The sequence below is a fragment of the Symphalangus syndactylus genome, chromosome 1 (assembly GCF_028878055.3).
Source record: "Symphalangus syndactylus isolate Jambi chromosome 1, NHGRI_mSymSyn1-v2.1_pri, whole genome shotgun sequence".
In the NCBI taxonomy this organism is placed as follows: domain Eukaryota; kingdom Metazoa; phylum Chordata; class Mammalia; order Primates; family Hylobatidae; genus Symphalangus; species Symphalangus syndactylus.
Window position 1 is genome coordinate 112,769,057 of NC_072423.2, and position 26,383 is coordinate 112,795,439.

At 46.7% G+C, this 26,383-nt stretch overlaps 2 protein-coding genes and 1 non-coding gene across 10 annotated transcripts in view; 1 reads left to right on the forward strand and 2 right to left on the reverse strand.

Moving 5' to 3' along the window:
- Positions 1–10,451: 10,451 nt before the first annotated feature.
- The window catches only part of CDC25A (cell division cycle 25A), a 32,636-nt gene continuing 16,704 nt past the window's right edge, over positions 10,452–26,383 (forward strand). The window contains exons 1-10 of one of the 8 annotated variants that reach the window (XM_055278557.2): positions 10,452–10,564; positions 10,719–11,149; positions 12,147–12,223; positions 14,326–14,368; positions 15,174–15,210; positions 16,272–16,373; positions 18,770–18,889; positions 21,624–21,758; positions 22,224–22,295; positions 25,701–25,874. In XM_055278557.2, coding sequence (XP_055134532.2) covers positions 10,980–11,149; positions 12,147–12,223; positions 14,326–14,368; positions 15,174–15,210; positions 16,272–16,373; positions 18,770–18,889; positions 21,624–21,758; positions 22,224–22,295; positions 25,701–25,874 — 930 coding nt within the window. In that variant the 5' untranslated portion in view covers positions 10,452–10,564; positions 10,719–10,979. Of the gene's footprint in view, positions 10,578–10,718; positions 11,150–12,146; positions 12,224–14,325; positions 14,369–15,173; positions 15,211–16,271; positions 16,374–18,769; positions 18,890–21,623; positions 21,759–22,223; positions 22,296–25,700; positions 25,875–26,383 lie in introns of all 8 variants that reach the window. The other 7 variants (XM_055278566.2, XM_063610123.1, XM_063610135.1 and 4 more) reach the window with 7 other exon arrangements.
- Positions 17,771–18,096, reverse strand: LOC129482644 (NADH dehydrogenase [ubiquinone] 1 beta subcomplex subunit 1). Its single transcript, XM_055278736.2, has one exon. It carries the CDS (start codon positions 18,021–18,023, stop codon positions 17,847–17,849), a length of 177 nt encoding a protein of 58 aa, XP_055134711.2. The 5' UTR covers positions 18,024–18,096; the 3' UTR covers positions 17,771–17,846.
- Positions 19,213–19,272, reverse strand: LOC129461477 (U7 small nuclear RNA). The gene has a single exon (XR_008650566.1). It is a non-coding gene; the product is annotated as a U7 small nuclear RNA (small nuclear RNA).

Below are 26,383 nucleotides of genomic sequence, written 5' to 3' on the forward strand. Positions count from 1 at the left end.
CACTGTGCCTGGCCAATCAAACAGTTCTTTTCTTTTCTTTTTTTTTTTTTTTTGAGATAGAGTCTCGCTCTCTCACCCAGGGTGGAGTGCAGTGGCATGATCTCGGCTTACTGCAACCTTTGCCTCCTGGGTTCAAGCGATTCTCCTGCCTCAGCTAAAAATACAAAAAAGTAGCTGGACATGGTGGCACACGCCTGTAATCCCAGCTACTCAGGAGGCTGAGGCAGGAGAATCTCGCCACTGCACTCCAGCCTGGACAACAGAGTGACACTCTGTCTCCAAAAAAAAAAAAAAGAAAAGAAAAAAAGAATGTACAGGCCAGGTGTGGTGGCTCACGCCTGTAATCCCAGCACTTTGGGAGGCCGAAGTGAGTGGATCACCTAAGGTCAGGAGTTCAAGACCAGCCTGGCCAACATAGTGAAACCCCATCTCTACTAAAAATACAAAAATTAGCCAGGCGTGGTGGCATGCTCCTGTAGTCCCAGCTACTTGGGAGGCTGAGGCAGGAGAATCTCTTAAACCCGGGAGGCAGAGGTTGCAGTGAGCCAACATAGCACCACTGCTGCACTCTGGCCTGGGCGATAAAGTGAGACTCTGTCTAAAAAAAAAAAAAAAAAAAAAAAAAAATTGTACATAGCAACTTTTTCTTTTCTTTTCTTTTTTTTTTTTTGAGACAGAGTCTTGCTGTGTCACCCAGGCTGGAGTGCAGTGGTGCAATCTTGGCTCACTGCAAGCTCCGCCTCCCAGGTTCACATCATTCTCCTGCCTCAGCCTCCCGAGTAGCTGGGACCACAGGCACCCGCCACCGTGCCCAGCTAATTTTTTTGTATTTTTTAGTAGAGACAGGGGTCTCACCATGTTAGCCGGGATGGTCTTGATCTCCTGACCTTGTGATCCACCTGCCTCGGCCTCCCAAAATGCTGGGATTACAGGCTTGAGCCACCGCGCCCCGCCCATAGCAACTTTTTCACGACAGTCAAAAGGCAGGAACAACCAAAATGTTCATCAACATGTCCATGAAACTGTGGTATATCCATTCAATGGAATGCTGCTTGTCAATAAAGAGGAATGAACTAACCATACTTGCAGAAACACAAATAAGCCTCATAAACATTGCACTAAGTGAAATAAGCCAGATGCAAAGGTCACATATGGGATGATTCTATTTATACAAAATGTCCAGAAAGGACAAAACTATAGTGATAGAAAGTAGGGGCTGGGCGCAGTGGCTCACGCCTATAATCCCAGCACTTTGGGAGGCCCAGGTGGGCAGATCACCTGAGGTTGGGAGTTCAAGACCAGCCTGACCAACATGGAGAAACCCTGTCTCTACTAAAAATACAAAATTAGCAGGGCATGGTGGCGCATGCCTGTAATCCCAGCTACTTGGGAGGCTGAGGCAGGAGGATCGCTTGAACTCGGGAGGTGGAGGTTGCAGTGAGCCAAGATCGCGCCATTGGACTCCAGCCTGGGCAATAAGAGCGAAACTCTGTCTCAAAAAAAAAAAAAATACAAAAATTAGCCGAGTGTTGTGGCACACGCCTGTAGTCCCAGCTACTCAGGAGGCTGAGGCAGGAGAATTGCTTAAACCCGGGAGGCAGAGGTTACGATGAGCCAAGATCGAGCCACTGCATTCCAGTCTGGGCAACAGAGCGAGACTCTATCTAAAAAAAAAAAAAGGCCGGGCGTGGTGGCTCACGCTTGTAATCCCAGTACTTTGGGAGGCCGAGGCGGGCGGATCACGAGGTCAGGAGATCGAGACCACGTGAAACCCCGTCTCTACTAAAAATACAAAAAAATTAGCCGGGCGTGGTGGCGGGCGCCTGTAGTCCCAGCTACTCGGAGAGGCCGAGGCAGGAGAATGGCGTGAACCCGGGAGGCGGAGCTTGCAGTGAGCCGAGATCGTGCCACTGCACTCCAGCCTGGGCGACAGAGCAAGACTCCGTCTCAAAAAAAAAAAAAAAAAAAAAAAAAAGTAGGTCAGTGGTTACCAGAGGCCTGGGTTAGGAAGAGGAGACTAACTGCAGAGGGGAGTGAAGGAGCATACTTGGGACAATGAAAATGCTCTGTGTCTGGATTGCAGTGGTGGTTACACCATTTAGAACATTTGTCAATGATCATAGAGGTAGGCAATTTATATCTCAATTTAAAAAGTTACGAGGTAGGGAGGTAAGCGTTGGTAATGTGTGGGGATGAGCAGGAAAGAGCACTGCTTCCTGTACTCACCGTCTTCCACGGCCAAGCCTGAGCTCACATGAGTGGGGTCTTGATCCCCCTGAAGATGACAGAAAGGTATGAAGGTGAGGAAGAGGAGTAGCCCTGCAGCACCCACCTCGCTGCTCACTCAGGGAGGCTCTGAGTGTACACAAGGGAGGGAGGCCCAGGCTGCACTCAGGAGACCACCAACCCAGCCTGAGGCAAGGGGCAAGATCCTTCCCCTCTATGCATGCCTGTTTCCTCCTCTGTGAAATGAACACAGGGGCTGCATTGGATGAAATGGAAATTTCTTACAGTGTGTTCCATGGAAGAGTGGTCTGCAAAATTCTCTGTGAAAAGGGTTCCTCGTGCAAGGAAGTATGTAAAACCTCCCTCCTGCTGTTTCTTGAAGACTCAAAATACACCACTTGCTAAAGGCACTGAGTAATGCCATAGAAAAGGAACCTGTTTCACTCTGATTAACCCTGATTTCTTCAAATCTGTTCCCATTTTCACAGAACATACAAACATCCCAGAAGGCCTGGGGCATGGCTTGGAGTCTGGATCTTAGGCTGGAAGGATTGGAATGGGCCTAGCCCCAACTCCTTCTGGGGCAAGCATTGCCCAGGGCTAGAAAGGGATAGGTTCTAAAACCCATGCCTCCAACCCCCACCCTGCCATCCCTTTACCCTTCCCCACACTGCACTTTGCTTAATAGCAACCAGCCATCAGCAGGATGGTGCAAGAGGCTCTAACTCAACCAGGACAGGAAGGAATCCAGGAACAATTCACCTACCAGAGGCCCAAGGATTGAGAAAGGCCGGGAGTGAGCAACGAACGACAGCACAGGTCCAGCTTGTGCAAGTCTCCAGCCTCTCCCAGCCCCCAGCACAGGGTGTTTCCGCTCCTCTGAGTCCGTTCTGTGCAGGGGCACAGCACCCAGGTATAAGCTGTAAGGAGGGCTCAGATGCTGCCTAGGAACTCTGCCTTCCAGAAGGAGGACCCCAGGAAACCTTACAAGAAAACTCAGCCCTTTGAAATGAAATCCTCACCCTATTCCAGAACCTATTATGGCTCCCTACTGCCCCAGTGGCCTCTGTTCACTGCCCACTGGCTCTGACGTAACTCATCACCTCCATCCACTGGGGAATCACCTTCCACAGAACGTTAACGTTGGACACCCACTCAAAGCAGTGTTCAGGGCGGAGCACGGTGGCTCATGCCTGTAATCCCAGCACTTTGGGAGGCCGAGGCAGGCGGATCACGAGGTCAGGAGATCGAGACCATCCTGGCTAACACGGTGAAACCCCAGCTCTACTAAAAATACAAAAAATTAGCCGGGCGTGGTGGCGGGCGCCTGTAGTCCCAGCTACTCAGAAGGCTGAGGCAGGAGAATGGTGTGAACCCAGGAGGCAGAGCTTATGGTGAGCTGAGATCGTGCCACTGCACTCCAGCTTGGGCGACAGAGCGAGATTCCGTCTCAAAAAAAAAAAAGCAGTGTTCATGAGTGTAGTGTCACACACTCAGTAGTGTGTGTCAATAAAGAGGAATGAACTAACCATACATGCAGAAACACAATTAGCACAGGGGTGGGGTGAGGGGGACAGTGAGGATTAGCAACCCCTCGAATTTCTTTCTTTTTTTTTTTTTTTTATAAATATTGAGACGGAGTCTCGCTGTTATCCAGGCTGGTCCCGAACTCCTAGGCTCAAGTGATCCTCCTTCTTCAGCCTCCTAAAGTGCTGGGATTAGAGGCATAAGCCACCACACCTGGCCAACCCCTGGAATTTCTCCGGTACATTTTATTTCAACCACTATCTCTACTACTTACTCTGTTTTCTCTTGCTGATGCTTCTGTGTGGGAGACCGGCCAGGGGCCATTACTGCCATTTTCTTTTTTTTTTGAGACAGAGTCTCACTCTGTCGCCCAGGCTGGAGTGCAGTGGCGCAATCTCCACTCACTGCAAGCTCCACCTCCCGGGTTCATGCCATTCTCCTGCCTCAGCCTCCCGAGTAGCTGGGACTACAGGCACCTGCCACCACGCCTGGCTAATTTTTTGTATTTTTCGTAGAGACGGGGTTTCACCGTGTTAGCCAGGATGGTCTAGATCTCCTGACCTCGTGATCCGCCCGCCTCAGCCTCCCAAAGTGCTGGGATTACAGGCGTGAGCCACCGTGCCCAGCCATTACTCCCATTTTCTAGAGGGGTACAACTGAGACCAAGAGTGGTCAAGAGGCTGCCACAGGCCAGGTGCAGTAGCTCACACCTGTAATCCCAGCACTTTGGGAAGGCCAGGGGGGTGGATCACTTGAGCTCAGGAGGTTGAGGCTTCAGTGAGCCAAGAGATTGCACCACTGCACTCCAGCCTCAGGTGACAGAGTGAGATCCTGTCTCAAAAAAAAAAAAAAAAAAAAAAAGAGGCTGCAACATAAGATAAAGGGCCAGCTGAGACCAACAACACAGGTGTAAGGCTCCTGGCTCTGAGCATGTCCCACCTTGCAGAAGGCTCTGGAAACATCCCAGAAAGAGGGGTGTATTTGGTTTCTCACGCATGTGCTAAGCTTTATTCTTTTCTACCAGCAACTCTCAATTTGTTCCCAAATAATGGTCTCCTGGGAAAATAGTGCCCTCCGGTGGCCTTCCTGGGTGCTACATCAATGCCCTTCAATGGGAAGAGTGGGATGAAAAGTCCTTCCTCAACCTTCTGGGAAGAGAAAAGAACCCTAGGAACCCATCTCACCACTCCAAGCCATAATCCAGTCTATCTTCCATGGGGAAAAGGAGGGGAGGAATGATGGCTTCTCAGAGACTCTTTCTAAATCCACTGCCTTCAGGATAACATTCAAAGTCTTATTCTTTATTCACTCCACAAACATTTCTCCTTGTCACCAGGAGCCAGGCTCTATGCTGCTGCTGGAAACAAGGGACAATAGTGCCCTGAAGGAGCTCCCAACTCCTGCAGGAAGTCCAGGGCTGTACTCTCCTGCTATGCCTGGATGCCTGCTTCCCACCTTCAGGGGCCAATGGGTTCCCTCCATCATGACCTCTCCACGGCATCACTTTTTTTCACTTTTTTAGGAGCAACTGGAAAGAGGAGGAAAATCTGAGAGTGGTGCTCTGAAAACCTAGCAAAGCAAATGTTTCTAGGAGTGGCCAAGCATGCAATGAGGATGATGGGTGGCTGCTGGGTGGAGTAAAGCTAGGACTGCAAATTGGTCACTATATTCAGCAAAATGAAGGTCCCTGGAGAACTTGACAAAAGCCGTTTCCACCCAGGCATGGTGGCTCATGCCTGTAATCCCAGCACTTTGGGAGGCCAAGGCGGGCAGATCACTTGAGGTCAGGAGTTCGAGATCAGCCAGTGAAACCCCGTCTCTACTAAAAATACAAAATTAGCCAGGCGTGGTGGCGGGCGCCTGTAATCCCAGCTAGTCGGGAGGCTGAGGCAGGAGAATCGCTTCAACCCGGGAGGCGGGAGGCGGAGGTTGCAGTGAATCAAGATTGCCACACTCCAGCCCAGGTGACAGAGCGAGACTCCATCTCAAAAACAAAAAAGCCACTTCCATGGAGTGGGAAAAATCAATGTCTGATGAGAGTGAGTCCAAGAGAAAATGGGAGGAGAGAAATTAGAGACAACTTTTTTGAGGAGTTTTACTGTGTTTTGTTTTTTGTTGTTTTTTTTGAGTGGGAGTCTTGCTCTGTCTTCCAGGCTGGAGTGCAGTGTCTTGATCTCTGCTCACTGCAATCTCTGCCTCCTAGCTCAAGCAATTCTCCTGCCTCAGCCTCCTGAATAGCTGGGATTATAGGCGCCCACCACCATGCCTGGATAATTTTTGTATTTTTAGTAGAGATGGGGTTTCTTTTTTTCTTTTTTTTTTTTTTTTTTTGAGAGGGAGTCTCGCACTGTCGCCCAGGCTGGAGTGCAGTGGCGCCATCTCCGCTCACTTCAACCACCACCTCCCAGGTTCAAGCGATTCTCCTGCCTCAGCCTCCCAAGTAGCTGGGATTACAGGTGTGCACCACCACACCCGGCTAATTTTTTGTATTTTTAGTAGAGACGGAGTTTCACTGTGTTGGCCACACTGGTCTCGAACTCTTGACCTCATGATCCACCCACCTTGGCTTCCCAAAGTGCTGGGATTACAGGCATGAGCCACCATGCCCAGCCAAAATAAAAAATAAAATTTTTAATTAGCTAGGTTTATGGGTACATACCTGTAGTTCAGGCTACTCAGGAAGCTGAGGTGGGAGGATCACTTGAACCCAGAAGATCGAGGCTGTAGTGAGCCATGATCATGTCACTGCACTCCAGCCTGGGCCACAGAGCAAGACTCTGTCTCAAAAAGTGAAAAATAAATAAGAAACAGAATATGACCAGTTGCCGGCCGGGCGCGGTGGCTCAAGCCTGTAATCCCAGCACTTTGGGAGGCCGAGGCGGGCGGATCACGAGGTCAGGAGATCGAGACCATCCTGGCTAACACGGTGAAACCCCGTCTCTACTAAAAATACAAAAAATTAGCCGGGTGTGTTGGCGGGCGCCTATAGTCCCAGCTACTCGGGAGGCTGAGGCAGGAGAATGGCGTGAACCCGGGAGGCGGAGCTTGCAGTGAGCCGAGATCGCGCCACTGCACTCCAGCCTGGGGCACAGAGCAAGACTCCGTCTCAAAAAAAAAAAAAAAAAAAAAAAAAAAGAATATGACCAGTTGCCAATATCCCCTTCATGGCCCCTTGCAGTCACCACCATCTTTCTGAAAGCTAACTAGTACCATAACTAACTTTTTTTTTTTTTCTGAGACGAAGTCTCGCCCTGTCACCCAGGCTGGAGTGCAGTGGCTCAGTCTCAGTTCACTGCAACCTCCACCTCCTGGGTTCAAGCAATTCTCATGCCTCAGCCGCCATAGTAGCTGGGATCACAGTTATGCGCCACCACACATGGCTAATTTTTGTGTATGTATGTATGTGTGTATATATATATGTTTGTGTGTATTACATATGTATATACATGTGTGTATATATTTTATGTATATATTACACATATATATGTATATTATGTATATATATACACATATATATGTGTGTGTGTATATATATATATATATATATTTTTTTTTTTAGTAGAGACAGGGTTTCACCATGTTGGCCAGGCTGGTCTCGAACTCCTGGCCTCGAGTGATTCGCCTGCCTCAGCCTTCCAAAGTGCTGGGATTACAGGTGTGAGCCAGACCTAAACAGCATGTTCTCTTTTGTGTCTTCCTTCTTATGTTTGACATTGATGTGAGATTCACTCCTACTGTGGGTAGTGCTTCTGTCCTTTTCATCACTGTATAAAATAACTTTGTTCTATTTACCCATTTTATTGTTGATGGGCATTAGGGTTGCTTTCTGTTTGGAGCTAAAACGATTAACATGGCCATGAATATTTGTGTACGTGCATTTTGGCACACTTGAACTGTATTGTAGCTTCTGTGCCAACTTTTCCCTTCCCTTGGCCACCTCCTCGCCTTCCTACATGATTTCCATGGTTGCCCATGACCTCATGCCGGCCACCTTCAGTGACTCTCCTGGGTGCACCTCTGAACTATGGACTCGGCTACTCCCTTGTGGTTTCTTTCTCAGCCCCAGCTTTTCGGTCCTGTCTCGCTACATCGAGTCCTCAGTGCTGGTGCTCCCTAGATCCAGGGTCCTAAAAACCCTTTGTACATCCTCAATAAGCATTACCATCTTCATGCTAATCAACACCAAACCTGTCTCCTGACTACACCCCCCAGCCAGTCCACCAGCACAAAACTGAGCTCATCAAATTCCTCCAAGAAGTATGCCTCCAATTGTTGAAATGTTACATCCACCCAGGTACTTGAATCATTACCTAAGAATCATTCTAGCCTCCTCCCTTCCCTCTAGCCCCCTACAATCTTAACTCTCAATTATCAAAATCTGATGGGATCTACCTCCTTCAAGGCTCCCAGGATCATCCCCTTCCTTTGTCTCTGAGGCCCCCACCTTGATTCAGAATCTCTCAGACTTTTGGGACAGCCCCCTCCTTTTTCCTTAGGCCTCCCCACTCTCCTCCACTGATCCACCCTAAAGCAAATCTGATCCAGTTATCACACACCCTCCACTGTCCACAGGATAAGGCCAAACTCTTCAGCAAACTCCAATCCTTTCAAGAACTGTCCCTCACAGCCACTCCCATGTGCCCATTCTAGAACCGACTGGATCAACTCAGGAGTAGCTCCCGGCAAGTACGGCATTCCTCCTCACCTCCTGGCTGCCGAGGGCCCTTTCCTTAGAAAGCACTTCCCCCCAGCCCCAAGCTCCCCTTCTCCAGCAACCTTCACCTTTAGCTTTAATCTCCTTTAGGACGTGCCCCCCAGTCCCCGCCCCTCCTCTAGGTGCCCACCGTCCCTCCACAAACCGCAGCTATTGTCATGGTAATAATTCCATTATTAGAAGGAGCTTTATGCTCAGCGGACCAGAGCTCCCTGAGAGCAGGGATTGTGGCATTATTTCAAGCACTGAATTTGTTCTAGTAATCCTTGAATAAACATATGTTGAATGAATGAATGCAGTAACAGGAATGTTGAGCCAAGTTTTGTTTTTGTTTTTGTTTTGTTTTGTTTTTGAGACGGAGTCTTGCTCTGTCACCCAGGCTGGAGTGCAGTGGCTCGGTCTCGGCTCACTGCAAACTCCGCCTCCCGGGTTCAGCCATTCTTCTGCCTCAGCCTCCCGAGTAGCTGGGACTACAGGCGCCCGCCACCACGCCCGGCTAATTTGTATTTTTAGTAGAGCCGGGGTTTCACCATGTTAGCCAGGATGGTCTCAATCTCCTGACCCCGTGATCCGCCCGCCTCCGTCTCCCAAAGTGCTGGGATTACAGGCGTGAGCCACCGCTCCCGGCCTGTTGAGCCAAGTATTAAACCACATAAAACACAAGAGGACAGGACAGTATTCAGAGATATGACAGGGAGAACTATTTGAAACAGTGGGACCACAGACCATGTGAGCTGTGCAGAGAGGCCTAAATAGCCTGGGGTTTCTGGAGGGAAGGGAGGTTCCTGGGTGGTGGAGCAATGGTGCACAGAAAAGGAGATGAATCCTGAGAGGGAGGTTCCTCACTGTGAAGGGTCTGGTGTTGGGGCCAAAGGTTTGGGGCTTCCACCTGTCCATCATGGCTTTTCAAACTGTAGGGTTTTTTTTCTGAGTGGGGGGCAGGGGGGTGTCTCATTTTGTTGCCCAGGCTGGTCTCAAATTCGTGGGCTCAGGCAATCCTCCCACCTCACCCTCCCAAAGTGCTGGGATGATAGGCGTGAGCCACTACGCCTAGCAGTAGGTTGCAATTAAATCATGCACTTATGGCCCTCAAAATCTGTCTAGGAACTGCCACAGGTGCAGGCACTATGGCAAAAGTAAATATGCCCACTTAGAAAATGGGGATAATTCCTATGTCACAGAGTTGTAAAGATTAAATGAATTAATATAGATTAACACACTGGGAACAGTGTCAAGTGCATAAGCATTATGTAAACTTTAGCTATTATTTGCTATTATTGTATTTGCTGTTATTGCTCTCTAGGAGCTCCCACGGGGCTAAGAAGTGGTGGGAAAGAAAGAAATGATTCTAAGAGCATCCAGTAAGGGCTAGGATGCAAGTGAGCAAACAATGCGGAGGCCCACAGCACAGGTTATACTGCGGGCTTCAAATCCCATGAGGCCAGCAGCACCCAGGGTCTGTGAGCCCTCCAGAGTTGGGCCCTAGTGGTCGAGTCCAGTCCTGGGGGTCATTCCATTCCCTCCCTCATTATAAACTGGGGCCTGGAGGCCCGGGGCGGAAGAAAGGGGTCCACAATACTGCACGGTTAGAGGCCGAGTCAAGGCTGGATCCGGCCAGACCTCCACAGGTCTTCCTTAGCCTCCACATTCCCTCAGGGTGTGGGGCGCCGGCCTGGTGGCGAGGTAGCGGAGGCCCAACGGGGGCCGAAGCTAACTGGACGGCGGCTCGCGATGGGAACTACGCTTCCCAGCATGCGACGGGGCAAAGGGGCCTTTCAGCCGCGAGCAGCGCCTCGCAGGTTCTGCTGGGAGTTTTCATTGACCTCTGATCCCCCCCCCACTCTCATTTTGATCCGCGCTCGTCTCCTCTGGGCTCCGCCCCCTTCTGAGAGCGGATGACCTGGCAGAGTCCCGCGAGCTGCTTTCTTCTTCCCCTCTCATTGGCCCAGCCTAGCTGCCATTCGGTTGCGAGGAGGAGAAGTTGCTTACTGATTGGTGGATTCCGTTTGGCGCCAACTAGGAAAGGGGGGCGGGGCAGCAGCGGCCCCGACTGAGCTGCTATTACCGCGAAAGGCCGGCTTGGCTACGACAGCCTGGGTAAGAGGTGGAGGTCAGCTCGGTTTTCTGCTACTCGGAGCTGGGCAAGCGGGTGGGAGAACAGCGAAGACAGCGTGAGCCTGGGCCGTTGCCTCGAGGCTCTCGCCCGCCTTCTCTTGCCGACCCGCAGCGTTTGTTTGGATTTAATCTTCAGGTTGCCGGCGCCCGCCCGCCCGCTGGCCTCGCGGTGTGAGAGGGAAACACCCGTGCTTGTGGCTGGCACCTGGAGGGTCCGCACACCCGCCCGGCCGCGCCGCTTGCCCGCGGCAGCCGTGTCCCTGAACCGCGGAGTCGTGTTTGTGTTTGACCCACAGGCGCCGGTGGCGCGCGGCCGAGGCCGGTGTCGGCGGGGCGGGGCGGTCGCGGCGGAGGCGGAGGAAGAGAGAGCGGGAGCTCTGCGAGGCCGGGCGCCGCCATGGAACTGGGCCCGGAGCCCCCGCACCGCCGCCGCCTGCTCTTCGCCTGCAGCCCCCCTCCCGCGTCGCAGCCCGTCGTGAAGGCGCTATTTGGCGCTTCAGCCGCCGGGGGACTGTCGCCTGTCACCAACCTGACCGTCACTATGGACCAGCTGCAGGGGCTGGGCAGGTGAGGAGAGACCGGCGGGCGGTGCTCCAGGCCCCTGGCCTCGGCGTCAGCCTCGGGGAGATCAGGCCAGGAAACGGACCGAGAGAAGGGCGAGACCCGTCCGTCCGGGTTCGCCGCTCGGGGACAGCCGGGCTAGGGCCTGCCATGTGCACCCCCGCCGGGCGGAATATTGGGCAGGAGAGGCCGTGCGGACCTCCCAGGGGAAGAGGTGGAGATCCTCGGCCCTAAGCCCGAGCCAGGCCCACCTTCACCCCTTTTGGGTTGCTCCGTACTCTCCTTCTGTCTCTATCCCTGGAAGCTCTTTGGAATCTACCCCCGCGGGGAAAATCAGGCTCTTCTAGGCGCTCACTTTCACCCTTTGCTAAACCACCCTCAGGATCTTAATTTGCTGTGATCTTTGTTCCTTCTCAACAAAGGACCGTGGCATTTTCTTTCCTGGCGTTTATGTAAAATCATCTCAGTCCCTCGCCCCGTGCTCATTCCTGATGTCCACTCTGCTGCTTTCCTAAGGCCAGGTCTTTTTACCCAACTTTCGGAAAGCTTCCTGGGCTTTTCCTGATAGTCAAAAATGCATCCCACGGTGTTTCCCGCGGAAAAGCTACTTTCCCTTCAATCTCTGGCATCCCGTTTGCTAAGCACATGTCTTGTGCGTTACCCAGCTTCTGAAAAGCAGAAAGTGTCCTATTCAACTTTCATCCCGACTCTGTCACAGTACTTAGAACACATGCTTTTATTTTAGGAAATACCCCAGCATTTGCCATAGCCATCATAACCTGCAATGTGTTCCAAGGCCATGCCCACCCACTCCTTTTTTCTCCTTTGCCCAAGTGCTAATTGGATGTTCAGAGTGGCAAAGTGGGATCTTTGCCACTTGTGGTGTGGCCTAGAAATGGTTTCTGGCAAGCTGGCTGCTTCTTAATCTCATGGCCTATCTCCTGCATGTGACCCTTCAATTATATCCGATAAATCATTCATGGTTTATTTCTGTTGGTTTCAGTGATTATGAGCAACCACTGGAGGTGAAGAACAACAGTAATCTGCAGAGAATGGGCTCCTCCGAGTCAACAGATTCAGGTATTTAAGTCTGCTGTGTGGGGAGCAATACTCTGAATTTCCTGAAACATGCCTTTTCACCCAGGAGGTTAGTTTTGGTGAGAACTTGAGGAAGTCATGGCATTGGGTGATAAACTTTTTTTTTTTTGAGACGGAGTTTCACTCTTGTTGCCCAGGCTGGAGTGCAATGGCATGACCTCAGCTCACTGTAACCTCCACCTCCCAGGTTCAAGTGATTCTCCTGCCTCAGCCTCCTGAGTAGCTGGGATTACAGGCATGCACCACCACGCCCAGCTAATTTTGTAGTTTTTAGTAGAGACAGGGTTTCTTCATGTTGGTCAGGCTGGTCTCGAGCTCCCAACCTCAGGTGATCCGCCTGCCTCGGCCTCCCAAAGTGCTGGGATTACAGGCGTGAGCCACCACGCCCGGTGATAAACATTATTAAGAACAATACAAAGGAGCCCCTGTGGCTGTTAATGAAGAAAGGAAATAGGTTTCAAATGTCTGTAAGGAGGTGGTGTGTGCTTGCCCTTAAAGGATGGGTAGTAAAGTATAATTCACCATACCACCGTAAGTGGCATTCAGGCAATCTTACTGGTTAAAATACAGGTCAAATTATTGGAAGTACAGTGTCATGAAATCATTTCAGTGATGCTGCTATGGAGGAAATTGCCAGTGCATTTCATTCTTCATGAATTCATATTACTTCAGAGTTTATCTGTGTTTGTACAGATAAGACCGTTGGGGCAAAGATCCTTTAGGTTAAAGGAACTGCAAGAGCAAAAGTCTTAAAATGTAATGTAGGCTTCTGTATGTAGAATGTAATTTAATATGGAACTGGGGATAGGATTATCACTTGTAGCAGTGTGGTGAACAAGGGCTGTAACACCTCACTTTCCATAAGGCTACATAGACACATGAGCTATGGGTGGGTGGGTCTGCATCATCTGAGCTGGCATATAAGTAATGCTGAACAGTGTCTCCTTCACCCTGCTGCCTTTTGTGAGATGGACTCCTTGGTGTCATTTAGTTAAAGGGAGCAAGTGCTTGCCTTGCATGTCATGACCAGTAATTGTATTTTTCTTTTTCGAGACAAGGTCTCAACTCTGTCACCCAGGCAACCTCCGCCTCCCAGATTCAGACAGTTCTTCTGCCTCAGCTTCCCTAGGTAGCTGGAATTACAGGTGTGGGCCACCACACCCAGCTAGTTTTTGTATTTTTAGTAGAGACAGGGTTTCACTGTGTTGGCCAGGCTGGTCTCAAACTTCTGATCTCAGGTGATCCACCCACTTCGACCTCCCAAAGTGCTGAGATTACAGGGGTGAGCCACTGCACCTGGCCTTTTTTTTTTTTTTTTTTTTTTTTTTTTTTTTTTTTTTTTTTTTTTTTTTTTCTTTTTTTTTATGAGACAGGGTCTTGCTCTGTTTCCCAGGCTTCAGGCTGGAGTACAGTGGCACAATCAGGGTTCACTGTAGCTTCAACTTTTCGAGCTCAAGCGAACCTCCCACTCCAGCCTCCCCAAGTAGCTGGGACTACAGGCACGTGCCACCACACCCAACTAATTTTTTTTTTAATTTTGGTAAAGACAAGTCTCGCTATGTTGCCCCAGACTTGTTTTGAACTTCTGGCCTCAAGCCATCCACCTGCCTCAGCCTCCCAAAGTATTGGAATTACAGGTGTGAGCCACTGTGCCCGGCCAGTAGTTGTATTTTTCAAACCCCATATGATTTGACAAGATAAAATGTTTAAAAACGATACCAAGAAAATCTGGTACCTATTGTTTCTGTGGTTGGAACTCACAGAAAGTTATCTGGGTCACCTCTATCTGAATAACCAAACAGTCATGATATGAATCAGTTTTATTCACCCTCTTCTCAAATCCTATTTCCCTTGATGTTATTTGCAAATAGGAGAAAAAACAGTAAATACACTACGAAAATATTAAGACATGACATTTTTGACAATCTAATAGACATAACATCAATTCTGGCAAAAGTACAAGCCATGAATATTTGTTGCCTGACTTAAATAAAGGCCCAGGTACTTTCTTTAGTGTTTTAATTTTAATGACAAAATGGTGTTTTTTGTATTATTTCTTGAGAGGTTTTTTTTTTTTTCCATAGGTTTCTGTCTAGATTCTCCTGGGCCACTGGACAGTAAAGAAAAGTACGTATTCACTGCTTTCAAATGTTTATACGTAGAAAAAACGTGTCTAAACTTAAATACCTTATTTAAATGAAGTTCTTCATACACTGGACTGGAGCCCTGGATTTAGCTGTCCCTAGAAACACTCTGGAATCTCAAGAATGAATAGTTTGTGTCAGCAATTTTCAGAACTTTTTCTCCTTTATTTTAGCTATAATTTTGGTGTTCTGTTCGGGTCTTACCCAAACCCTTACTCTATGCTCTGACATCATAGCCTTACAAGAACATGTGGGGTTTTTTTGTTTGTTTGTTTGTTTTTGGGGCAGAGTCTACTCTGCCGCCCAGGCTAGAGTGCAGTGGCTCACTGCAACCTCCACCTCCCAGGTTCAACCAATTCTCCTGCCTCAGCCTCCTGAGTAGCTGGGACTACAGGCGTGCACCACAACACCCGGTTAATTTTTGTATTTTTAGTAGACGCAAGGTTTCATTGTGTTGGCCAGGCCAGGAGTTCGAGACTCCTGACCTCGTGATACACCCTCCTCGGGCTCCCATAGTGCCCATAGTGCTGGGATTACATGTGTGAGCCACCACGCCCAGCCAAATGTGTATATTTTAAGAAAAGACATGGGTTTGTTTTTTCCACCTAGAAGTCTATTGTTGGGGGTGTTCCTGAGAACAGGACAGCTTCGGAAATTTATTCTCCCATCTCTTGCCTAAAATGGGAGTCCGTGACTGTACCCCCAAGCTACAGGCTAAACACTATCTCTCTGCTAATATGAATACCTCTTGTTTTATTCTCATTATTTACCTTCTGATCTCATTACAGCCTTGAAAATCCCATGAGAAGAATACATCCCCTACCTGTAAGTTAGTTCCTTGTTTATTTTGAGCTAATACCTGGTATCTATTCCTTAGCTACCAGCATGACCTTGATAGGAGACTTAATTTAGAGAGTAAAAACTGCTTTTTTTTTTCTTTTTTGATACAGAGTCTGGCTCTGTCCCCCAGGCTGGAGTGCAGTGGCACGATCTCGGCTCACTGCAAGCTCCGTCTCCCGGGTTCACGCCATTCTCCTGCCTCAGCCTCCCGAGTAGCTGGGACTACAGGCGCCCGCCACCACGCCCTGCTAATTTTTTTGTATTTTTAGTAGAGACGGGGTTTCACCATGTTGGCCAGGATGGTCTCGAACTCCTGACCTCGTGATCTGCCCACCTCGGCCTCCCAAAGTGCTAGGATTACAGGCTTGAGCCACTGCTCCCGGCCAAAACTGCTTTTCTTTAGTCTCTTTTGAGACAAGGTCTTGCTTTGTCTCCCAGGCTGGAGTGCAGTGGCAAAATCTTGGCTCACTGCAACCTCTGCTTCCCTGGCTCAAGTGATCCACCTCAACTTCCAGAGGAGCTGGGACTATATATAGGTGCACACCATCACACCCGGCTGATTTTTGTATTTTTTGTAGAGATGGGGGTCTCACTGTGTTGCCCAGGCTGGTTTCAAACTCCTGCCTCAGCCTCCCAAAGTGCTAGGATTACAGGCAAGAGCCACTATTCCCAGCCTTTCCTTAGTCTCATAAGTACTCAAGATGTTCGGCCTGGAGGAATTTGTCCTCCATCTCTAACAGAACTTTATTAAGCCAGGAAGGGTTCTTTTGATGCAAATGTTATTATTTGGGGATTGTTTTGGCACTGTAATCCCTGTTGAGGGGGTCGCTGTAGACCTTATGAGGTTAGCTGTAAACTCATGGAATGGAAACTTCCATGCTGTGTCCTGGCAAGGTGGATTCCTGGCCACATTTAATGGTTACCTACTGCAGTGTGTGAGGAGCTAGCCTACCCCCTATTCAACCCCCACTTTTTTTTCTTTTGATAACTGAATTTTCCACTGAAATTTTATTTGTGTGCCTTATTTTCTTTTTTTACTTTGATAGCAGAAGCTGTTGGGATGTAGTCCAGCTCTGAAGAGGAGCCATTCTGATTCTCTTGACCATGACATCTTTCAGCTCATCGACCCAGATGAGAACAAGGAAAATGTGAGTGTGACTTCAATGTACTAACCTGAGGCAGAGGTGAAACCCACAGGCTGTCAGTGGCTTAGAAGTGGCTGGGCTGCTTTCTGGGAGGCTAAACTTGGCCGTTATGTGCGGTCTTTGGAGTCAGAGAAATCTGGGTTTGGATCCTGCTTACTAGCTGTGTGATGTTGGCAAATTCTTCTCTTTTTAATCTTCTTTGTTCTTTTGTAAAATAGGAGTAGTAATACCTTTTAGGGATGTTGTGGCAATAAGTAAGATTATGTATGAAGTATTGAAAATGGTGCCTGACAGGCAGGAGTTGCTCAGATGGTAGCTCACAGGAGTAATTACATGTATAAGTAGTGTTTGTCTGGAAGGCTCTGCCCAGGCTGTCCTTGCCTCTTTGCTCTTACCCTGAAATGAATTGTAAGCTTAGGAAAAGGCTCTTTGGCAGTATTTGTAAGAACAGGGTCAACAAGTTCTAGGGAATCTCAGAGTAACTGAAATGGTGGCTTGGAAGGTGAATTTGTGGTTATCTACCCTGAATGAGCCTGGCTTTTTTGTTCTTTTAGACATTGCACAGAGTAGGCATCCAAAACAGTTGTAAATTTTTCAGCCTTCTCTCTACTTTCTCCCCTTTTCCATTCCTGCTGAAATGCCACAGTTCGTAATCCTTACAATCTTCAGGTTTAGTGTGAAACCCACTGCCTCCATGAACTCTCCTGATGATTTCTTTATCAACTTGGAAAATGTCATGAGAAAGAATATGGAAATGAGTTCCAGCCTTGAGTGCTTGGAGCAGTGTCAGCCTCTAGTGCTTTTTACCAGGGCAAAGCTGTACTGATGCCTGTTTTCCCCCAAAATGGCTTCTCTCAGGGTTGCTTGCCTGGAGCTTTGTTTTAAAGGGAAAACAGCATAGGTGGTGGTTAAAGAGCTCTCACTCTGGAGTTGTCCTGTTTTACTTCAATATTTTGGGCACATTCCTTAACCTGCAAGGTCTAGTTTTCTCACTTGTAAAATCGGGACAATCAGGATGTATTTGATGGTTAAAAAGTTAACGCGCAGAAAGTACTTAGTACTGTGTTGGCATAGAAATCACTGTAATAAGGCCGGACGCGGTGGCTCACTCTTGTAATCCCAGCACTTTGGGAGGCCGAGGCGGGTGGATCATGAGGTCAGGAGATCGAGACTACGGTGAAACCCCGTCTCTACTAAAAATACAAAAACAAAATTAGCTGGGCGTGGTGGCGGGCGCCTGTAGTCCCAGCTACTCGGAGAGGCTGAGGCAGGAGAATGGCATGAACCTGGGAGGCGGAGCTTCCAGTGAGCCGAGATTGCGCCACTGCACTCCAGCCTGGGCGACAGAGCGAGACTCCATCTCCAAAAAAAGAAATCACTGTAATATTAGCCATTACTGCTTTTTTTTTTTTATTCTTCACGTTTTTATTTCTCTCAGAACTTTAAAATGTGAATATTCTATAATTCATCCAGTCTTTACTTCCAGGTAACTTCTTCACTGGGTCGCAATTCCCTTTTAAATAACATGCTCTTGTTCTGGATGGTAGTTAGCTGTTCATCACTCTTTCTGTCTAAGTAACATCCAGTGACAAATCCCATAGGGACAAGAACATGAACCCAGTGGTCCCGCACAATCTGAAGTAAGTTCACCATGATAGCTGCAGCCTCAGTGCCGACAGCGACCCCAAGACCAAGGGCAACGGGGAACTTAGCCACCCGCGCCAGTGCTAGCCATTACTGCTTTTAACAGTTAATTATGAGTTCTTAAGTGAATATTTTAGGTCAAGGGACCTGTGAGTGCTTTCATTCCATAAAGTGGAATCCTACAATATGTATTCTATCATATCTGGCTTTAAAAAACATTATGCTTGTAAGAATCGTCCACGTTGAGTAAACCAGTAGGGCTTTTTTTTTTTTCATTGCTTTTAGTATAGAATAGAATAATTTTAAGGAGAAAAAATTATCTCCAGTTGGTAGGAAGAGGTGGAAAATATGAAGCCCTGAAACAGATGGACCTAGATGGAAAATTTTGAAGCCCTGAAACAGATGGACCTAGATGGAAAATTTTGACAACTATTCACAGGCAATTATATTAGATTTTATTTATTTTTGCTTTAGATTTCAGAAAGTTTGTGATTTAGCTTATTCATCGTGTTTTGTATATTTGGCAGATACTTGTGTTAGGAAATACATTATGACAAGAAAAAGATGTTACTTTAGAAGTTAGCTGTTGACAGAGCCTTGGAAATTCTTAGTTACACAGATCCATTGTTGGAATTAGGTGAAACTTTAATTTGGAGGCAGAAAGGTGATCAGTGCCCACTTCCTTGCCTCTTTCACCCAAGCTGAGGGCTGAGTTGGTTTTCATGGACAGTAGATGTCTCGACTATGTCTTGCAGGAAGCCTTTGAGTTTAAGAAGCCAGTAAGACCTGTATCTCGTGGCTGCCTCCACTCTCATGGACTCCAGGAGGGTAAAGATCTCTTCACACAGAGGCAGAACTCTGCCCCAGCTCGGATGGTATGTGCTCTGGCTTTCATAGGGGAATTCCTGACAGGAAGAAAGGATTAAAACACCTTCTTTCATCCAGAATTGAAGGCACTACAGTAGTGCTAGCTGTTTTTTACCTTGACTTTGTCTTTTGAAACTAGACTGTCAAGCATTCTTGGTGGTTTTGCTGTGTCTGGAAAACAGACAGGCGGTAGTAAGAATGGGAGATGGTGTTTGAAATATTGGAGTTGTGCAAGGAATAATTGACCTTGTTAATCTGGGAAATCCTGGGTCATCCTAAATGTATGTATGGTGGGATTAGATCTCTTCCTGTTTTTTTTCTTTTCCTTTTTAAGAGCTTTCTGGCAAAAACTGGAAAGCCTGCGAGACAAATTTTAAGAGCTGTAACACTAGATCTCTTACTTAAAACTTGTTCTTTTACTATGCATTCTAAGTGCTTCTCAAAGAACTGGAGAGAGAGCACTTGACGTCTTCCAAAGGTAGTTTGTTAAGAACAGTTATGGGCCAGGTGCCATGGCTCATGCCTATAATCTCAGCACTTTGGAAAACTGAGACAGGAGGATCACTTGAGTCCTGGACAGCATAGTGAGACCACATCTCCATTTTTTTTATTTTTTATTTTTTTAAAGAACTATTATGGATTCCAGTGAACGCTCAGGCTGCTGGGCAGTTTTGGGGTCACTCATTTCAGGGCTATGTATTTGCCAGAGAGGGACTGTCATTACTTCCAAAGTTTCCTGCTATTGGTCTGAATTGGATTAACTGATAACATCTATAGATTGGAGAGGCCCAACTTGAGCAAGATGGCCACATTTGGCTTCCAGGTTTACCTAGGATCTTAAATCTGAAAATACACCTTTCCAATCTGTTTTGTGTTCTGAGGTTCAGCCAGTATTGCTACTCTGTCTATCATTTGCACAAAGCACTTTTATATGTTCTTGTCTTGTGAAGTAAGTGGAGTTAACCCACTTGAACAGATTAGGAAAGTACCACTAGAGAGGTTTGGATGATTTACCAAAGGATATACATAAGTAGGAAACCAGGATTTAATGATCTCTGGCTGGGTGTGGTGGCTCATGGCTGTAATCCCAGCACTTTGGGAGGCCGAGGTGGGAGGATCACCTGAGGTCAGGAGTTCAAGACCAGCCTGGGTAACATAGTGAGGCTCTATCTGTACAAAGTTAAAAAATAGCTGAGTGTGGTGGCTTGTTCCTATAGTCCCAATTACTCGGGAGGCTGAAGGAGGATTGCTTGAGCCCAAGAATTCGAGGCTGCAGTGAGCTATGATCAGACCACTGTACTCCAGCCTGGACAATGAATCCCTGTCTCAATAAGCAATCTCTAAATTCCCAAGTACACAGTAATGCTTTAAGAGTTGGGTATCAGAAACAATCTATTTGGTGTGTGCTTAGCGACTAGAGCCTGTATCACATCTGCACCTAGGAATCCCAGAACATACCTCACAAACGTTGGTGTGATATAGTGTGAGCTTTCGTGATAAAGGTACTGCCCCATAATAAAGTTATCCACCCCTAGGCTCAGCTGGCTAAAAAAATCTGCCATTTCCCAGAGTGTGCACTTGGGGAGGATTAGAGACTGCTCAGAACTTGTTTTATATTGTGAAGCAAAGCTAATGCCAGAACCAGAATAGGCCAGCTGCAGAGAGGATTGCTTGGTGCATGATCCACTCAGAAGATCGGAGGGCCACTTAACTAACAACAGATTCATACCCCAAAGAGATTTGGATTTTAAGGATTACTTGTAGGTCATAACATTGGGACTACCCTGCTACTGTGAAAAAAATAACTCTAAACTTTTTTTTTTCTGGATTTGAAAGTGCCTAGAAAATAAATAATTCAGTATTAGCAGTGTTTGTATTGGTAGGATTTATCTTCAGGTGTGGATTTATGAGCAGTTTTTCTAAATTTTCTATATTCCGTGTTTAGAGGTTTCCCAAAAAAAGTATGACTATAGGTTGGCTAATGAGGTACCACCATTTTAATTCCAGGAATGGTTTTCTCCTAGGGAGATAGTGTAGTGAGAAGAGTTTGGATTTTGGAGTCACACAGGTGAGGTGTATAATCTTGGTAACCTCTCTTAAGCACCAGTTTCCTGATTTGCTAAAGAAAAAGGAAGGATTAGCTACCTTTAGTGTATTGTGAGGCTTCTATTGGATTATATGTATAAAGATTATATCATAGTATCTGGCACACAGTAATTCCTCGTTTAAAAACTGAGCAGCATTTAAATCCCAAGTCTAAAGAACGAGGATAGATTTTATAGAAGGAAGTTACCTTTTATTCCCCCCTGTCAGAACTGGAGTTATATATAAGTGCGTTCTCTAGGCCATTTTATGGTCTCTGTAGAGATTTGCATCTGCTTGCCCTAACTCATTTCAGCAGATTCTCATACTGTCACAGTCCTCAGTGCTGGTCGGTGTTCACTGATGCAACCTCCTAATAAAAGAAACCTTGTTCTTCACAAGAGGCTATCTCTAGTACCCATTATAAGGTGAATTGCTTCTGGCAAGAGTTCTTTGTGAAGGCTACTGACTACTCAGGGCTGTGTGTGGACATCAAATCATTTATAATCTTGGGATACATTTTCATATAATCAGTAATGGCTAAAATTTTGCTTTGTATAACATAGTATGTTTTCATCATGAAAACTAGTGACCCATTCAAGGAAATCAAAGTGGACCAGAGCTCTCATTTATTATTAATCCATGAATTTTGTCTTACAGCTTTCCTCAAATGAAAGAGATAGCAGTGAACCAGGGAATTTCATTCCTGTTTTTACACCTCAGTCACCTGTGACAGCCACTTTGTCTGATGAGGATGATGGCTTCGTGGACCTTCTCGATGGAGAGAATCTGAAGGTATCGTGTGTGTGTGTGTGTGTGTGTGTGTGTGTGTGTGTGTGTGTGTGTGTGTTCCTGTCTGTTCTACTAATTACCTCTGGAGAAGTCATGTGATGTGAAAAAGAACAGCAATAGCAGTTCCCCAGGGCTTGCTTAGTTGATATTTTTGTTCATTTGGTGATAATTCATTTAATAATAGGGCTACCAGCCTTATTAAATCCTTTGGATTGGGGGATGGGGGCATCAAAAGAAGACATATGATCCTTCTTACCCTGAAGGAGTTAACTAACAGTCTATATGCAAGAAACATGAAATCAGTCTACATGCAAGAAACATGAAATCAGAACGGTATAGGATGGTACATTAAGGATACTTCCTATCCAGGCCTATCTAGTATTCTTCAGGGAGAAACACGCCTAAAGCACTTAAACAAATGTTAGTCTCTACAGGCTCTTTTTAAAATCAGTTTTTCTGTTTCTTTAGAATGAGGAGGAGACCCCTTCGTGCATGGCAAGCCTCTGGACAGCTCCTCTCGTCATGAGAACTACAAACCTTGTGAGTTGTTCTAGTGTGTCTGGAGGAAGCCCTAAGTGATTGGGGCACTGGACAGGGTAGTCCTTAGTTGAGTATAGCCAAAGATTGAAATGAATGATAGGATTTGGGGATCTGAGTTTTAGGCCTCACTTTGGCTACCTACAAATTATGACCTTTAGTCATGATATCTCTCTGCATGTCTCCTGATCTATGAGGAGTGTGGATTAGGAGGGACCATGGTCATTCCTAGCTTTTACCATCTAGTCAGTTTGAAAAAAGCCTATCTGAAGCCTTTAGCCTGAAGACTTTACTTTTTTTAGGTTATTCTCATTTATATTCCACAGAACCTAGCATAAAATTAGACAAGCAACAGTAACTCACAGGATTTTTTTTTTTTTTTTGAGACGGAGTCTCGCTCTGTCACCCAGGCTGGAGTGCAGTGGCGCAATCTCGGCTCACTGCAAGCTCCGCCTCCCGGGTTCACGCCATTCTCCTGCCTCAGCCTCTCCGAGTAGCTGGGACTACAGGCGCCCGCCACCACGCCCGGCTAATTTTTTGTATTTTTAGTAGAGACGGGGTTTCACCGTGGTCTCGATCTCCTGACCTCGTGATCCGCCCGCCTCGGCCTCCCAAAGTGCTGGGATTACAAGCGTGAGCCACCGCGCCCGGCCTAACTCACAGGATTTTTTTTTTTTTTTTTTTTTTTGAGATGGAGTCTCGCTCTTGTTGCCCATTCTAGAGTGCAATGGCTCAATCTTGGCTCACTGCAATCTCTGCCTCCCAGGTTCAAGTGATTCTCCTGCCTCAGCCTCCCGAGTAGCTGGGATTACAGGTGCTTGCCACCACACCCAGCTAATTTTTGTATTTTTAGTAGAGACAGGGTTACACTATGTTGGCCAGGCTAGTCTCAAACTCCTGACCTTAGGTGATCTGCCCACTTTGACCTCCCAAAGTACTGGGATTACAGGCATCAGCCACTGTGCCCAGCTGGGTATCATTGAAAATACCTACCTAAGGCTGGGTATTTTCGGGTAGATATTTTCAATTTTAAAAATGATATATAATATGTATATTACATATATATAATATAAAATAGTATATGTAGATACAGAATCTACAGTGTATGTGTGTATATATATTCAAAATCACATACACATACACACGCTATAGATTCTTGTTTTCATCATAGGGATACTTTCAAAGTTAGAAGCAAGAATGTGCCTACACAGGTATATACACCTGTATATTCAGAGATATACACCCTTAGGTACACATCTAAATTGGTAAGTTCATATTTTTTAATTATCAATAACCTGAACTATAATTACAGAACAAATGAGCTACAGTTTTTTTGTTTGCTTGTTTGTTTTGTTTTGTTTTTGAGACAGAGTCTCCCTCTGTTGGCCAGGCTGGAGTGCAGTGCAGTGGTGCAGTCTTGACTCACTGCAACCTCTGCCTCCTGGGTTCAAGTGCTTCTCCTGGCTCAGCCTTCTGAGTAGCTGGGACTACAGGCTTACGCCACCACTCCCGGCTAATTTTTTTGGTATTTTTAGTAGAGACGAGGTTTCACTATGTTGGCCGGGCTGGTCTCAAACTCTTGACATCAGGTGATCCATCCACCTGCCTCCCAAAGTGCTGGGATTACAGGCATGAGCCACCGCGCCCAGCCAAGCTACAGTTTTGAGATCACTTACGGATTATAGCACATTCATGTGCATAGCTTTTGAGAAAATATGTTAACCCAGTACAAATGTTATGAGTAAATTTACCAGGTCATTTTGATAGGCATAAAATTACATAGAATGTGAGAACACTTTGGAAGTGGCTATTAGTTTTATAGATTTGATTTTAAAATCATAAGCATGGGCTTGTAAGCTCTTAATAGTGGGAAAATGTCTTCCACAAATGGTTATTACAAACTAACCACTGCTGGGAGCTGTAACGGAAAATAAACTTCAGACAAAAGAGGGAGAAAATCCCTGGTCTGTATGGGAGCAGATGTGGGAGTGATCCATTCTACTGGGGACTATCAGGAAGATTTCAAAGAAGTGACATTGAAATGTTAGCATCAACTTGAAAATGAATGGTTTACTGAGATGTGAAAGGACATTCTGTGCAGAAGGAAAAGCCAGGCCAAGACACATGGAGTCGAGAATAGGCTGAGATGCGTTTAGAGAGCTGACTCTCGCTACCAGATTGGCTTCCCTTGGACTCTGGAAAATTCGTCTTTATTTTTTATTTTATTTTATTTTATATTTTATTTTATTTTATTTTATTTTTTGAGACAGAGTCTTGCTCTGTCACCCAGGCTGGAGTGCAGTGGTGCAATCTTAGATCACTGCAACCTCCACCTCCTGGCTTCAAGTGATTCTCATGCCTCAGCCTCCTGGATAGCTGGGATTAAAGGCACGCACCACCACGCCTGGCTAATGTTTTTGTATTTTTAATAGAGACAGGGTTTCTTTTTTTTTTTTTTTTTTTTTTGAGACGGAGTCTCGCTCTGTCGCCCAGGCTGGAGTGCAGTGGCGCAATCTCGGCTCACTGCAAGCTCCGCCTCCCGGGTTCACGCCGTTCTCCTGCCTCAGCCTCTCCAAGTAGCTGGGACTACAGGCGCCCGCCACCACGCCCGTCTAATTTTTTTGTATTTTTAGTAGAGACGGGGTTTCACCATGGGCTCGATCTCCTGACCTCGTGATCCGCCCGCCTCGGCCTCCCAAAGTGCTGGGATTACAAGCATGAGCCACCATGCCTGGCCTGAGACGGGGTTTCTTCATGTTGGCCAGGCTGGTATTGAACTTGTGACCTCAAGTGATCCACTGTGTTGGGATTACAGGCATGAGCCACCACGCCCAGCCTGGGAAATTAGTCTTTAAAAGACCAAGTAGAAAAAAAGACGTTGAACACAATTTTGAAAGGCATTTGCTACCCTGCCCATCCCTACTCCCTCCAAATTTACCATCTTAACTATACCTTAACCAATGATGCCCCCATTTTTATTATAACCTGGCTACTGTGCATCTTTTCTGGATTTAGGTGGGGTATTTAAACCCGTTGAGCTGCTTAATTAAGCAAGGTGCAAGTAATAAAATGGAAGGAAAGTTAGGCAAGCCAAAAATGTGTTCGTGACTGGAAGGTCGCACTTCTCTTGACGCAGGATTATGTAGACAGTTTTTGTGAGGTCAAAGGACATTTTGCTCGTCTCTATATAATGTCAGCTGAGTATATATTCATTGAGCACTAAGTGCTCAGTGCCTACTATGTGCCAGGCCCTATGAGAGTTGCTAGGACTAGATGAATCGGCAGTGTCTGTTTGCTAATTTAGAATTGATCTTAAATCCTCCCAGGAAACCTTTGGTTTATTTGTCTTACCATTCAAGTGAACAGGTTTTAATGAAAGATGGGTCTGTCTGTTTTTTTTCCTGTAAGGACAACCGATGCAAGCTGTTTGACTCCCCTTCCCTGTGTAGCTCCAGCACTCGGTCAGTGTTGAAGAGACCAGAACGATCTCAAGAGGAGTCTTCACCTGGAAATACAAAGAGGAGGAAGAGCATGTCTGGGGCCAGCCCCAAAGAGTCAACTAATCCAGAGAAGGCCCATGAGGTTAGTTTCCTAGGTTCCTTTTTGCTCTAGCACAGATACTGTATTTTTTAGTTCTAAAAATTTCCACTTAGTGGTTCATTTATTTTCTTTGCTAAGATTTGCTGGGGTTTTGTGGGGTTGTGTGTGTGTCTTCTAATAGAGATGGGATCTAGCAATGTTGCCCAGGCTAGTCTTGAACTCCTAGCCTCAAGCGATCCTCCTGCCTTGGCCTCCCAAAGCACTGGGATTACAAGTGTGAGCCACCACACCTGGCTGATACTTGGCTGTTTTCATGTTGGTTTTTCATTTGCTTTGAGTATGTTCATAATTGCCTGTTGAAGCATTTTTAATATGGCTGCTTTAAAATCTGTAAGACAAATCCAACATCCATCCATAGTGTGGTTGGCATCTGTTGATTGTCTTTTCCTATTCAAGTTGGGATTTTTCTGGTTCTTGGTATGACCAGTGATTCTTCCATTGTCTCCTGTATATTTGTGAGTCTCAGGTCCATGTAAATATTATGTTTTAGC

Excerpts from the sequence above, each read along its gene's own strand:
- LOC129482644 (XM_055278736.2), bottom strand. The coding sequence starts at position 18,023 with ATGGTGAACTTACTTCAGATTGTGCGGGACCACTGGGTTCATGTTCTT.